Below are 12,139 nucleotides of genomic sequence, written 5' to 3'. Positions count from 1 at the left end.
TCCCCACATTGCTTCCCATGATATTTCTAATCGTAGGGAGAGAGATTGTAAGGCTTTAGCCAATTAAAAAAAGGCTCCAAAGGCTGCCAAAATTCACTCTACTCATTTTACGCTGCCTTTTATCTCTCTATATAGGTAAAACGGCGCCATTACAGATTGAGCGCGACAATGCGTGAGTGGTTCGTGCAGCGCATGCATTAATCGTGTTAAATATTTTAACGTGATACATTTTTTAAAAAATTAATTACCGCCGTTATCGAGATAAATTTGATAACCCTACCTTAAGTCTAAACTAAAGACTCTGGATGAGTGTAACATAATGTCTGTAACGTTAAATACAATTAGAAAACGATTTAATAAAAAAATATATATATATATATATATATATATATATATTAAAAAAAGGCATGGCCGATACTTTTTTGCCCATTCCGATACTTTGAAAATGACGTGATCGGACCCGATCGATCGGCCCGATCGATAGGGACATCTCTATTATGATAAATTTTAAACATGTTATTGTCCCACCAGATTATTTTTTAAGCAAGAATAAAGCAGAAAAATGCTTGGCTTTGTTAAATGCTTCATTGATTGAGTCCACTCAAATGCTCAAGCTGCTCACTTATTCACAATGAGTTGCCACAGCAACTGTTTAACAAGTTAAACGATGATTGACGCATGCGGCCCTTTGAAGTTTGCTTCTCTGGCAAGATCAAAGATTAACTGCTGTCAATCATCGTTAACTTCATGAGCACTGCCTGGTCTACACGATCGGCTCAGGACAGCATCTGTATTTTTTAATTTAAAAAAAAATACGCGATGGACTGAGGGCGCGAGTTTGAAGCGCGAAGTAGCGAGGGATTATGATGTGAAACTGCGTTAATATGCGTGAGAAAATTTGCTTTGAAAACCTAAACCCAGCCTTCAGTTTTTCACATTATTGAAAGCCATTTCCATTAACCCTTTCATGTATAAGATTTTTTTTTTTTTTTTATTCTAATAACCCTTACAGGTCACTCACTGAACTCAGTGGCTGCCATTGACGGTGATGGATGTCCAATCAATTTTCAATGTTCAATCGTCCCTTCCAGTCAAAATGGTTTGGAAGTCTAGCGCCATCAATGGCACTGAAACATGGGCATTTCATTACATTTCTTTTCATTTTTATTTTACAGCTTTAGACATGAAAGCGTAAACAGGCATTTTGACATATTATTATGAACAGAGATGCTCAAAAGGAGCGGGCAGAAGCCAAGGCTTATGAAGGGCTGCTCCTTCTCAACACTGACACTTATCAAGTAAGAACAGTTCTGTTGTGGCAAAGGTAGGTCATACCTAATAAGAGAAATATTTATGGTGGATATACATTTGGATGCAAATGGTTTTGTTACCTTATACAGTGGGGTAAATGAGTATTTAGTCAACCATTAACTGTGCAAGATCTCCCACTTGAAAATATTAGAGAGGCCTGTAATTGTTAACATGGGTAAACCTCAACCATGAGAGACAGAATTTGGAAGAAAAAAAAAACAGAAAATGACATTGTTTGATTTTTTAAGAATTTGTGAATCATGGTGAAAAATAAGTATTTGGTCAATACCAAAAGTTTATTTTAATACTTTGTTATGTACCCTTTGTTGGCAATAACGGAGGTCAAACGTTTTCTGTAACTCTTCACAAGCTTTTCACACACTGTTGCTGGTATTTTGGCCCATTCCTCCTTGCAGATCTCCTCTAGAGCAGTGATGTTTTGGGGCTGTCGTTGGGCAACACGGAATTAAAATCCCCCAAAAGTCCAGCTGTGGCCATAACTAGCTGTGTCTTGACACCCGTACATGATAATATCTCGTAAAAATCATAATGTCTTTAATTATGCTTATCACGTAACGCGGGCAGGCAGGTGGTGTGGACCCAAATGCAGGGAAACAAAAACTAATAACTAACTAATAATAACTAACAAAAACACAAAGTACAACCAAAAGGACTGGGGATCAAAAAGGCAATGTTCAAACAAAACTTACTTAAGCGGAGGGACTGGTACACGAGGGCTTGGACAGGACTTGACATCGACATTGACGCAACAAGGAGTTGTGTATATAAACTTGGAGTTTATATACACACACACACACACACACAGAGACAAGCGGTAACGAGACAACGAGAAACAGATGGGTGACACAGGAGGCTGCAGATTGGAGGATACACAAGGAGCAGGCACAACAGGTGAAATCAATGGGCAATCACAGGGACACACAAGGAGGGAACCCAACACAAAACCTAACAATGCTCTCTCATGCTCTCACCTCGGATTTGAGTTTAAGGGTTAAATTATTTTTTTAATAAGTGCCCTCGTGTTCTGAATTTTTCTTCCCCCCAGAAAATTGAGATTTTAAGCGTTCCAATGATGCATCACACATGCATAAAGGACAATTTTGAAATTTGGCCAAGTTGGGGGTCCCAGAGCAGAACTTCACGTCACCTGAGTGTTTTCCGCCATATATCAAAAATTGCAAATTTTTACCTTTTTTTTTTTTTGGTTTGCTATTTTTAATGTATGACCAAAAAATAAATTGCCCTAAAAAGGGTAAAGTGCATAAGTGTCACTGTTTGAATAGCTGTCAAATGTAGTGACCAATGTCACTGAAAGGGTTAAACTCTGACCCTGCAAACAGTGACCAAATCAACTAAAATATGGTAGGCGTATCTAACTTCAGTCGACCCACGAAAAAGTCTCAAGATGCCTGATCCGCAAAAACACAAATCAGCTAATTTTGTTCGAACTCTCCATTTAAGGGTTATTTGAGCCATTTTAAGGGTCCTTATAGCAACCTAACCTAGACATAATGTCTGATGGGCAACGCTAAATTTCCTGAAGGCTTTTTTTTTTCTATTAATGCATGAGGGCGAAGCGTTGTGACCAATTAAAGATTTGCCATTAACATTTTTCAACAAGCGAAATAGACAGCAGCTGAAAAAAACACTAAGAAAAAAACTGGTTAAAAAAATTAAATAGCTAGCTAATTTTGGTGTATTTTGTTACACTTTCCTAACCTCATAAATAGACTAGGCAAAATACAGCAAGTGCTATAATTGTCTTTTTTTTGTTGTTGTTTTTTTGTTTTTTGTTTTTTACAGACTGCCAGCTTAATTTCTGTAATTAAAAACGGTTTAACAGTTCATTTTATTTCATGGCTGCTGTCCCGATCATAAGCTTGCAATTAGAAAGAAAATAACGCAATATTCTGCGATATACCCCACTGCTAAATGACCATTTTATGAAGTGAAGTGTTGAAGTTATTTTTCTTTTCTTGCATTCCCCCCGCATCTCAAACTGCCTGCCATTGTGGGCTGTCTCACTGTAAATGCCAGATTTTAAAGCATTTTCATCTTCGGCTCCATACACATGAGCTCACTTTTCAAATGTACACGGTGACATTTAAATACACTTGGCCAGATCTAAGATGCTTTCATGTCCTCACGACTGACCTTAAAAGAGCTTTGTTTATCAATCACATGGAAGATTATGTAAGCTGTATAAGTGAAAATTAGCATAATAGGAGAAAAAAATATTGTTTTCACATGGAAAATTCGAAGAAACACATTTTTACTGCTACCTATATCTCACGATTTAGATGCCTGAAAAATACAAATAAAATAAAAAATGTAATTAGAGTACAAAAAAGCGATGACAATGTATTTGATTCTAGACTTTGGCTCATTGTCCCAGGTTTAGCTAATCGGAATAAAAACAACACATAAACCAAATACAAGTAAATCCATCCTAATTTGACTAATAAATTAAGTGATACAACAAATAAAATGGGAATTTTGGAACAATATGTTATTAACTAAGGTGCTAGAAAATTAACTATGAAAATATACAATAGTGAAAATTTGTTAAAAATAGACAAATAAAATAGTATACGTGAAATGATGTATTTTCAGACATTATTGAATAAAATAACTTAAATGGGCAAAAATAACAAATTAATTGAATAAATTTCTTTACAAACGCAAAATTCAATAAAATTAAGTAATTCATAAAATACAATAAAAGTATTTAGCATCTAAGTGTTTTAGGGCGTTATTACATCAAATATGAAAAATTGTTAATCAAATAATTTGGGGCTGTCCCAAATGACAAATTTTCTCCTGATTAGTCAGCCGACTATTTTTACGATTAGTCGACTAATGTAACATATATATATATATTTTTTTACTAATTTCGCAATTAAATTTTTGGTGACGCTAATAAATTCACAAAAACATTTGGAACATTTAAATTCTTATTAAAGTAGAAATAAACACGGAAATAACAATAATAAATCACAAATACATAACGCGGTCAAATGCTGATAGCATTAACTTGTGCAAAAGAATGGAATGTAAACAGATTCAGAACACTGACTTCGCCTTTCCAACATGATTCAAAACAATTCTTAGAAAACCATCTAGCATTAATATTATAGTATACTACTATATATAATAGTATTATAATAATTATGATAATTATTCATTCAATCAGGTTTTGTATAAAGGGTGTCATTTAAACGCTATTCTTAGTGTAGAATCTGAATTGTGAAGTATGTGGGATTAACTCCAGAAATCGTTATTTATACGACAAACATGACCTGGTTTTATTTTTAAATGTTCACCGGAAGTACATTCACTAAATCATGAACCGTAAGCATTACACTTCGCAAAAAATCACTTTTCGTCATTGCATATGGTGTCAGTAAGATTTTTTGTTTGTTTGTTTGTTCGTTTTTTTCGTTTGCAAATGTTGTTAACCAGCGATTTTTCATGTTTGAAGTGTCACCTTTTAACCACAAGTTTGCGTTTCGGAGAAGACTGCCAATGTTTTATAGCAAGCTAAAATAGGTTCAATGTTTTTTCTCAATAAGCCTCAATGTAGCGACGTTTACATTGTTTAATACAGATGTGTTTCCTTATTTTGTACGTCTGAACTTGCTGACCAATAAACATCTGTGAAAGGAACTGGAGTCTCAAATGCCATCAACACTCACGCACGCATCGAAAAAACGCAGCCGTGAAAATTTCCGCCCTCATTTTTATTTACCGTGCTATAAATGGACTCATTGCATATCGCGACAGGCTTAGCAACTTCAATAAAACATGTTGTTAATTAGTTAGATGGACTTCCGATCTGCCAGCTTGTTGTCTCCTGTCGTCTTCCAAAATTACAACAGAGTGACAGCGCATTAGGTGTTCATGCAGCCAAGCTTGGCATTGAAGGGACAGGTCACAACAATGTACCTTCTTTTTCGTTGAAATAAGTCAATGTTTCGGCCACTCGGGTGCGCTTTTTTGGCCTTGTGCCGCTTTCCCCGCTTGCATACCTACTAGCGTCGGATAGTCTCAACTTTCCACGCATATATTTTTTTTACCCTTCATCAACCGTCGCCAGGATGTTGTGCTCGTCGACGCATTTACGTCATCGATGACGTTGACTACGTCGAAAAGTCGGGACAGCTCTAAAATAATTAAATGCCAGTTCCCAATAAATACAAAAAAATGAACATTAATTAAATATAATAATACAAAATAAATAGTATAAATGAATTGAAATAATTGTTTTGGGGCTTTACACTTTGTCAGAACCAGGGGCGGAGCTTAGGGGGTGCTCGGGTTGCGTGCGCACCCGATCCTGGGCCTCCAGGGGGCCCAGTTTGCAGGCCTCAAGGGAGCGTGGTTGGGCAAGGGGAGGGTCAAAAGGTAAGCGTTGGGATGTAATATAGTGTTTAGGTGTTAATATTTCAGCCCCCCCCCCCCCCCCAATGTGCAGTGGCCAGTGTTGTGATCAGGGGCCCGTTAATACTCATCGCACTCATTGTTTACATTTGTTCCGCCCCTTGGTTAGAACAATCATACAAGTGAAATAAAAATAAATTTTTGAAAAATAAGAAAAGAAAATGAATTTATGATGCGTAGTGACTGAAAACAAGGAGAACATTTGCTTATTTACGTGCCTTCTAATGAAACTGACTTTCTTTGTGTTGGTAATTAACCTTTCTCTCTGAAAATTTGTGATTTGGTGGGCGATTAATTCCAATTTGTTTTAACCTCTGCCGGGTGCGAAAACGTGAGCACTCTCATCAAGACGTCAATAAAGTTGAAGTTATTTGTTCTGTAATGTTGACGATTAACCTCGCTTTTCAGAGAGGTTAAAATATAAAAATGCAGCGTAAACAGCGTAAAAGGCAATCTACTTTGTGAGACATTTGACGCAAGTTCTCAAGGTTCTAACACTTTCAAGCATGAATGATGATTTTTTTTTTTTTTTTTAAACCTGATAAGGCACGCTTTAACTCATTGGTTAAACTCACCGGTCCCAGTCAAAATGGATTGGACATCTAGGGCTGTCAGTGGCACTAGAACATGAGCATTTACAGCCAGTTTAAATGAATTGGATGTCTATTGTTGTCAATGGCCAATGAGTTAATTTTGAGTAACTGCCTGTTGATTTGGGGTCACTTGTAGCAATATGGTGTCACTTCTTGTACATTTTGGATCATTTTCTGTAGACTTTAGGGCATTTTTTGGTCACTTCCTATAGCTTTTAGGGACTTTTACTGGCATTTTATGGTCACTTCTTGTAGCTTTTGGGGGATTTCACAGGTCACTTCCTATAATGAGTTAAATAACTATGAAAAAAATAATCTAAAGTGCCACTTGGGGCCTTAACTAATGTTTATTTATTTATTTTAATTTAGTTTTTACAAACTTTCATAACTTCATTAATAATTATTAAAAGAAAAAGTATAAATATTATATAAAGTATATATAAGTATATATGACTTTATGTATTTTTTTTGTTTGTTTTTCAGTGACATTTGGAGTAATTGTCTTTAGCGCTGCAACAATTAATCGATTAACTCGAGTAATTTGATTAGAAAAAAGATTCAAATTAAATTTTGCTGCTTCGAGTATTTGTTTAATTAAAGTGGCTTTTTAATGGTTTGTTTTGAAAGTGTTTGCATTTAGTTTTATTGATTTGTGTGGATATACTGCCCTCTAGTGGCAACAGTGAACATGACATAACTCATTTCACATGGCTGAATCCAGCTGCTCCCTGTTAAGACCAACAAGTTTTTGTTTGAGCAAATGTTTTTTAATGCATTCGTAATTTAGTTTATAGGTACATTTAGCCGTTTTCTGTGGAAATATGTGTTTGAAAAATTTGTTAAGAGAAGTGTTTAAAAAAAAGAAAAAAAGTTAGCATTTTATCGCATTTAAGCTAGCGGACTTTTGCTATGTAAGTTAGCCAGTTGCTCTTTTGTCGTACTTAGAAGCTCATTTATTTATTATTGTTTTTTTAATACTGTTTGAGGCTCAACTCAGGTATTATAATATCTATCTTCCTTATCCAATACTCGATTATTCGAACTAACTAGTTCATCGATAGCTGCAGCTCTAATTGTCTTTAACAAATTAACAAATTCATACTTTGTTAAAGTCAGTCACTAGATAGGATAACTTCTATCTAGCGAGGCTTTATTTGTCCTGGGCCATGTGTGTCTAGGCCTGTCGTGATAACAAATTTTAGTAGGTGATATATCGTCGAATAAATTATTGCCGATATGCGATATTATTGTTATTCTTTTTTTAAGCATATTCAAGCACGAATGAAGTGACAATACAGCTGAATAAATTACCGATTCAAATGCAATAAATTGTCTTTATGAAAAGAAAAACTATATTAAAAATTATGAATATTTAAAAAAAATAATAAACACACAAAATGCACAAGTCGTTTTAAAGCTAGTTAAATGAAGAATACGATATAAGTGAGAAACCAAATAGCATTTTTGCTGTCTGCCAATTTGAGCCCTTTACAAGTGTTTATTTGATTCAAAATTAATATCATCTTGTCCTCCAAAATGTGTACGTTAACAAATTTAAAGTCAAATTGTTGTCATTTAGTACATCATATTATCACTGCCAATCAGATTTTTCATTATGGGTCTCATTTTAAATCTAATATTCGTGTAGAATCTGAACTATGTGGGGGCGGGGGAGCTACAATGCTCAAGTAGGTCGAAATCTAGCGTAGGGTTCATGCACCTTAAAACATGTTTTTTTTTCTCCTTGAGATAACTGTTGTTGTGATTTGGTCTAAACAAATAAAAGTTGATTGTATTTTATTTGACATCAATAACTGAACAGTATGGACATGCAGGTGACAATGTTTTTTTTTAGGTCACCTATTGTGGTTCCTCGGTTTTATTATTATTATAATAGTTATTCTTTGTTCCGCAGCCCCTTTGAGCTCAATTTGATCCCTTTAGAATGCTTCAAAATGCCCCAAAATCGGCAGGCAGGTCAAGACAGGTGCAATCTTTAATACCGTGTAAAGACAAATTCCAAATACACTATGTAGCGCCCCCTAGCAGTCATTCTTTGTCCCGCAGACGCTTTGAGCCCTACATTGACCCCCTCAGAATGCTTCAACTCTCCAAACTCAACAACCAGGTGAACACTGGTGAAAACTTTGATGAAATGTGAAAAAAAAAAAAAAAATCAAAATATGCGTAAATGCACCCCTTAGGAACAAAACCAACATTTCTTACTTTTTTTTTTTAAAGATGAAAGAGGAGGTAACAACGCAAAGGTTAGAACACATCAGTACTACATATATGAATGGGATATCATACGCGGTGCCCAGAATGCCGTTAGTACTACATCCAGTTTTCTTTGGGTGGGTAGAGTGTGTCTGTGGGTGGGCACTGGCCACGACTGCCTCCCCTGGCAGCGCCCCTGCTGCCAATGTTTTATAGCAGGCTAAAGTGGTTAGTACATTTTCATTTTTCCATTAGGCTTAATTTAGCACTGCTATCGTTTTACAATGTTTAATATAGATGTGTTTCCTTATTTTGTATGTCTGAACTTTAATTCAGACATAGTTCAGATTATACACGAATATTAGATTTAAAACGGCCATAATCATGTTTAAGGCACGGAAAAATGCATTACCTGGAAATATACAAGTTTTGTTTTCAAATAGACAAGGAGGGTATAATCTGAGAGGGGAGTTAAATTTCAAAAAGCATTATCACCGTACAACAAAAAAGAGTTTCTGTCCTTCAATTTCAGGTGTGGACTTGTGGAACAAACTTACTGAGGAGCTAAAGAAAAGCGCTAATTTGAGCGTGTTTAAGAGAAAATACAAAGATCTTGTTTTCTGTAAGTATAGAATTATAGTATTTATGTTGAGAAAATGTTGAGTGATGCCAACCATTGTTCTTTAGGCATTATTGAACTGTTGTGAATTGTATTTGTTTTGTCTGATTCATGCTGATGAGTATGTAGCGGACAAAGGGGTAGGATTCATCCAAGTTTTTTATTTCTTCCTATTCCTTTTCGAGTCTTATGTTTTGTTTGTATTCTTGTACTGTATATCCATAATGTGATGTATGTTTTCGAAATAAATTCAATCAGTCAATCAATCAGTCAATCAGTCAATCAGTCAATCAATCAATCAATCAATCAATCAATCAATCAGTCAGTCAGTCAGTCAATCAATCAATCAATCAATCAATCAATCAATCAATCAATCAATCAATCAATCAATCAATCCGTGTTGATGGTCAATAAACATCTGTGAAAGGAACTGGAGTCTCATATGCAATTAACACGCACACGTGGCAATAAATCGCAGTCGGGAAAATTACCGCCCTCATTTTTATTTACCATGCAATAATTTGACTTGCATTGCATATTGCAACAGGCTAATGTGTCCCCCATATAGTCTATGTATTCTATACTATGTTCTATGTTGCTTTCCTGTCCCATTTCTTGTCCTTTTGTCCTAAATAAAATAAATAAGCTACGCACTGAAGCAGAGAAGTTCAAGACTGGAGCGGGTCTCTGAGGCTAAGCTTCTCACTATAAAAATGGAACACGCCTCCTGCGTCATCTCTGCATGTTAGATTACTTTTAACCTTAACAATTACCAAAAATAGTCACTTGTTTTATAAAGAGGTTTAGAGTCAGGGTTACCATTCCAAAGACAGGGTTGATGTTCAATGTTAGGGTTTTAGGATAGGGTTGAGTGTTTACGTTGGGGTTTCAGGCTTGGGATAGGGTTTCAAATTATAGTTTTAAAATAGGTTAAGTTTTTCAAACCTGAGTTAGGGTGTTCAACTGAAAATTCGCTTTTAGAGTAGGGTATTGAGAGACTGAGAAGTAGTGATGTGTCGGTCGCGAATGAGCCGGTACAACGAACCGGCTCTTTGAAGTGAACAATAAGAACCGGCACCTTCCTTCATTTTCCCTTCTCTCTCTCGCTCTCTCTGTCTCTCTCTCTTTTCACGTGTCTGAAGCGAGGTTTGGCAGCTGCCGTGCTCAGAGAGGGAGACAGGAAGAGAAAAGGGAGGGGCTTGGTACTCGGTACTGCAAGGAGTGCACGCTGAGCACATGCTCCATCGACTCTGCAAAGCCACAGACAGACACAGGAGGAGAAGAGGACGACACACGAACACGGTTTGTAGGCCTTCAAGATGAGATGAAAACGCAGTAACATTTGGAGACATTTTAATTGGTTAAAGTCAGATGACAATAGGGCAGAATGCCGTGTCTGCAAACTAAACCCCTTATAGCCTAATGTATCACCTTTGATACACTTAGAATTTCATTATTTTGAGACTAATTTAGAAATCTGAATTTATTTGTTTTTTAAATGATGGATGCAAGTCAACACATGCATCTTGCAGGTTCCATGAGAAAAAAAATCTGGATTTAGCTAAAAAAACTGGACAAAGAATTACTGAGAGAAGGAGCCGGATTAGCCTGTCCAAGTTGAAGTATTTAGTTTTCATAAGTACAAATTTAAAATAAAGCAAGGAGTAGCTGTTTGTTTTGTTCGCTGCTGCTGTTGCAGTTCCTACTCACCATTTTTGTTATGATGCAGCATGTTTGATTGTTGTTGGTTGAAGTTTGATTTTGTTGCTTGTTTATTTTTTCGAGCCTTTTTAATGTTTAATAAAATAAGTAAAAACCCTTTTCTTTGCTTGATAATTATTGCTATTTGCAGTCAGTAAATATTTAGTTCACCAAGTCATTTATCAACTATATGCTAAAATAGTCATAAATATGTAAAAGAAAAGCTAAAGTTAAAAGAGCCGTTTGAGAGCCAAAAAGAGCCAGCTCTTTTCACTGAGCCGATCCGAATGAACCGGATCACCGAAAAGAGCCGAAAATCCCATCACTACTGAGAAGGTTTAAAAAATGAGGTTTAGATACAAGGTAAAGGTTTCCTTCAATGAGATTAGAAAGTCCTTTTTTAAGGTAAAATGGGTTTGAAGTTAGGATTCAGGTGTAAGCTCGATTGAAAATGACGTGCTTCTGACCTGGCCGGCTGTATTCGGCGCTATCCTGGCGGACCATGTCCTTGACCCGGCCCCCAAAGAGCATACGCGCCGGGTCATGCTCGAAGGCCTGAAGCGTCTCACTCGAGCTGTATGACTTTTGCGTGGGTACGCGGCAGGATGGCGTCCCGGCGTCGCGGATGGTCTCCTCTCGCTCCACGCTGTAACGATACTCGCTTTCGGGGTCTCCGCCTCGCTCGCGGTGCTCTCGCTGGCTCTTGGAGAGCGAGCAGAACGGCCGCTGCTCCCTCACCCGTTCCATGCTGCCCGCATGCCTTCACCCCACTTTTCGGCACTTTTTGTCACCCGGCCCTCCTTCCGTCGTCCCGCTTGAGCAATCCTCCTTACTCCATTCAGTCCACCTATGAGGAGGGGGCAAAGACAGGAAGCAATAAGTTAAAGTGATGCTTATCTGCCTTTAATCATCCCACGCGGCCCTTACGTGGTTTCAAGAACTCATTGAAAACAGTCAAAGTGATTTTTCTGCTTAAACTGCAGATCGTAGGCCGCTAATAAGTTAATTAGCTGTTTTTGACAGCTATAGACATATCAATGGTGGCCATTGAGTTAAAGAGTCTGTAAAATGAATTCAGAAATTTGATTCGAAATGTATAATAAATGCTTGAACATAATTATTTAAAACAGAAAATGAGCACTGACTTCCATGCTATCGAGAAGGGTACCTCTCAATAGGTTCAAGGGTCTTAACTAAATTATCTCACAATATGGCGACACAATAATCATCGTGTCTT

The 12,139-nt window shown here is 36.7% G+C and overlaps 1 protein-coding gene across 1 annotated transcript in view; it reads right to left on the bottom strand.

Annotated features, from left to right (window-relative positions):
• si:dkey-237h12.3 (teneurin-3) overlaps nucleotides 1-12,139 on the bottom strand; it is a 649,923-nt gene that overhangs the window by 564,490 nt on the left and 73,294 nt on the right. The window contains exon 3 of the mRNA XM_057849309.1: nucleotides 11,370-11,749. Within this exon, the coding sequence (XP_057705292.1) occupies nucleotides 11,370-11,649 (280 nt within the window). The 5' untranslated portion in view covers nucleotides 11,650-11,749. The remainder of the gene's footprint in view (nucleotides 1-11,369; nucleotides 11,750-12,139) is intronic.

Source organism: Corythoichthys intestinalis, chromosome 11, assembly GCF_030265065.1.
Source record: "Corythoichthys intestinalis isolate RoL2023-P3 chromosome 11, ASM3026506v1, whole genome shotgun sequence".
In the NCBI taxonomy this organism is placed as follows: Eukaryota; Metazoa; Chordata; class Actinopteri; order Syngnathiformes; family Syngnathidae; genus Corythoichthys; species Corythoichthys intestinalis.
The sequence above is the reverse complement of the archived record's forward strand: the minus strand, read 5'-3'. Positions and strand labels throughout refer to the sequence as shown.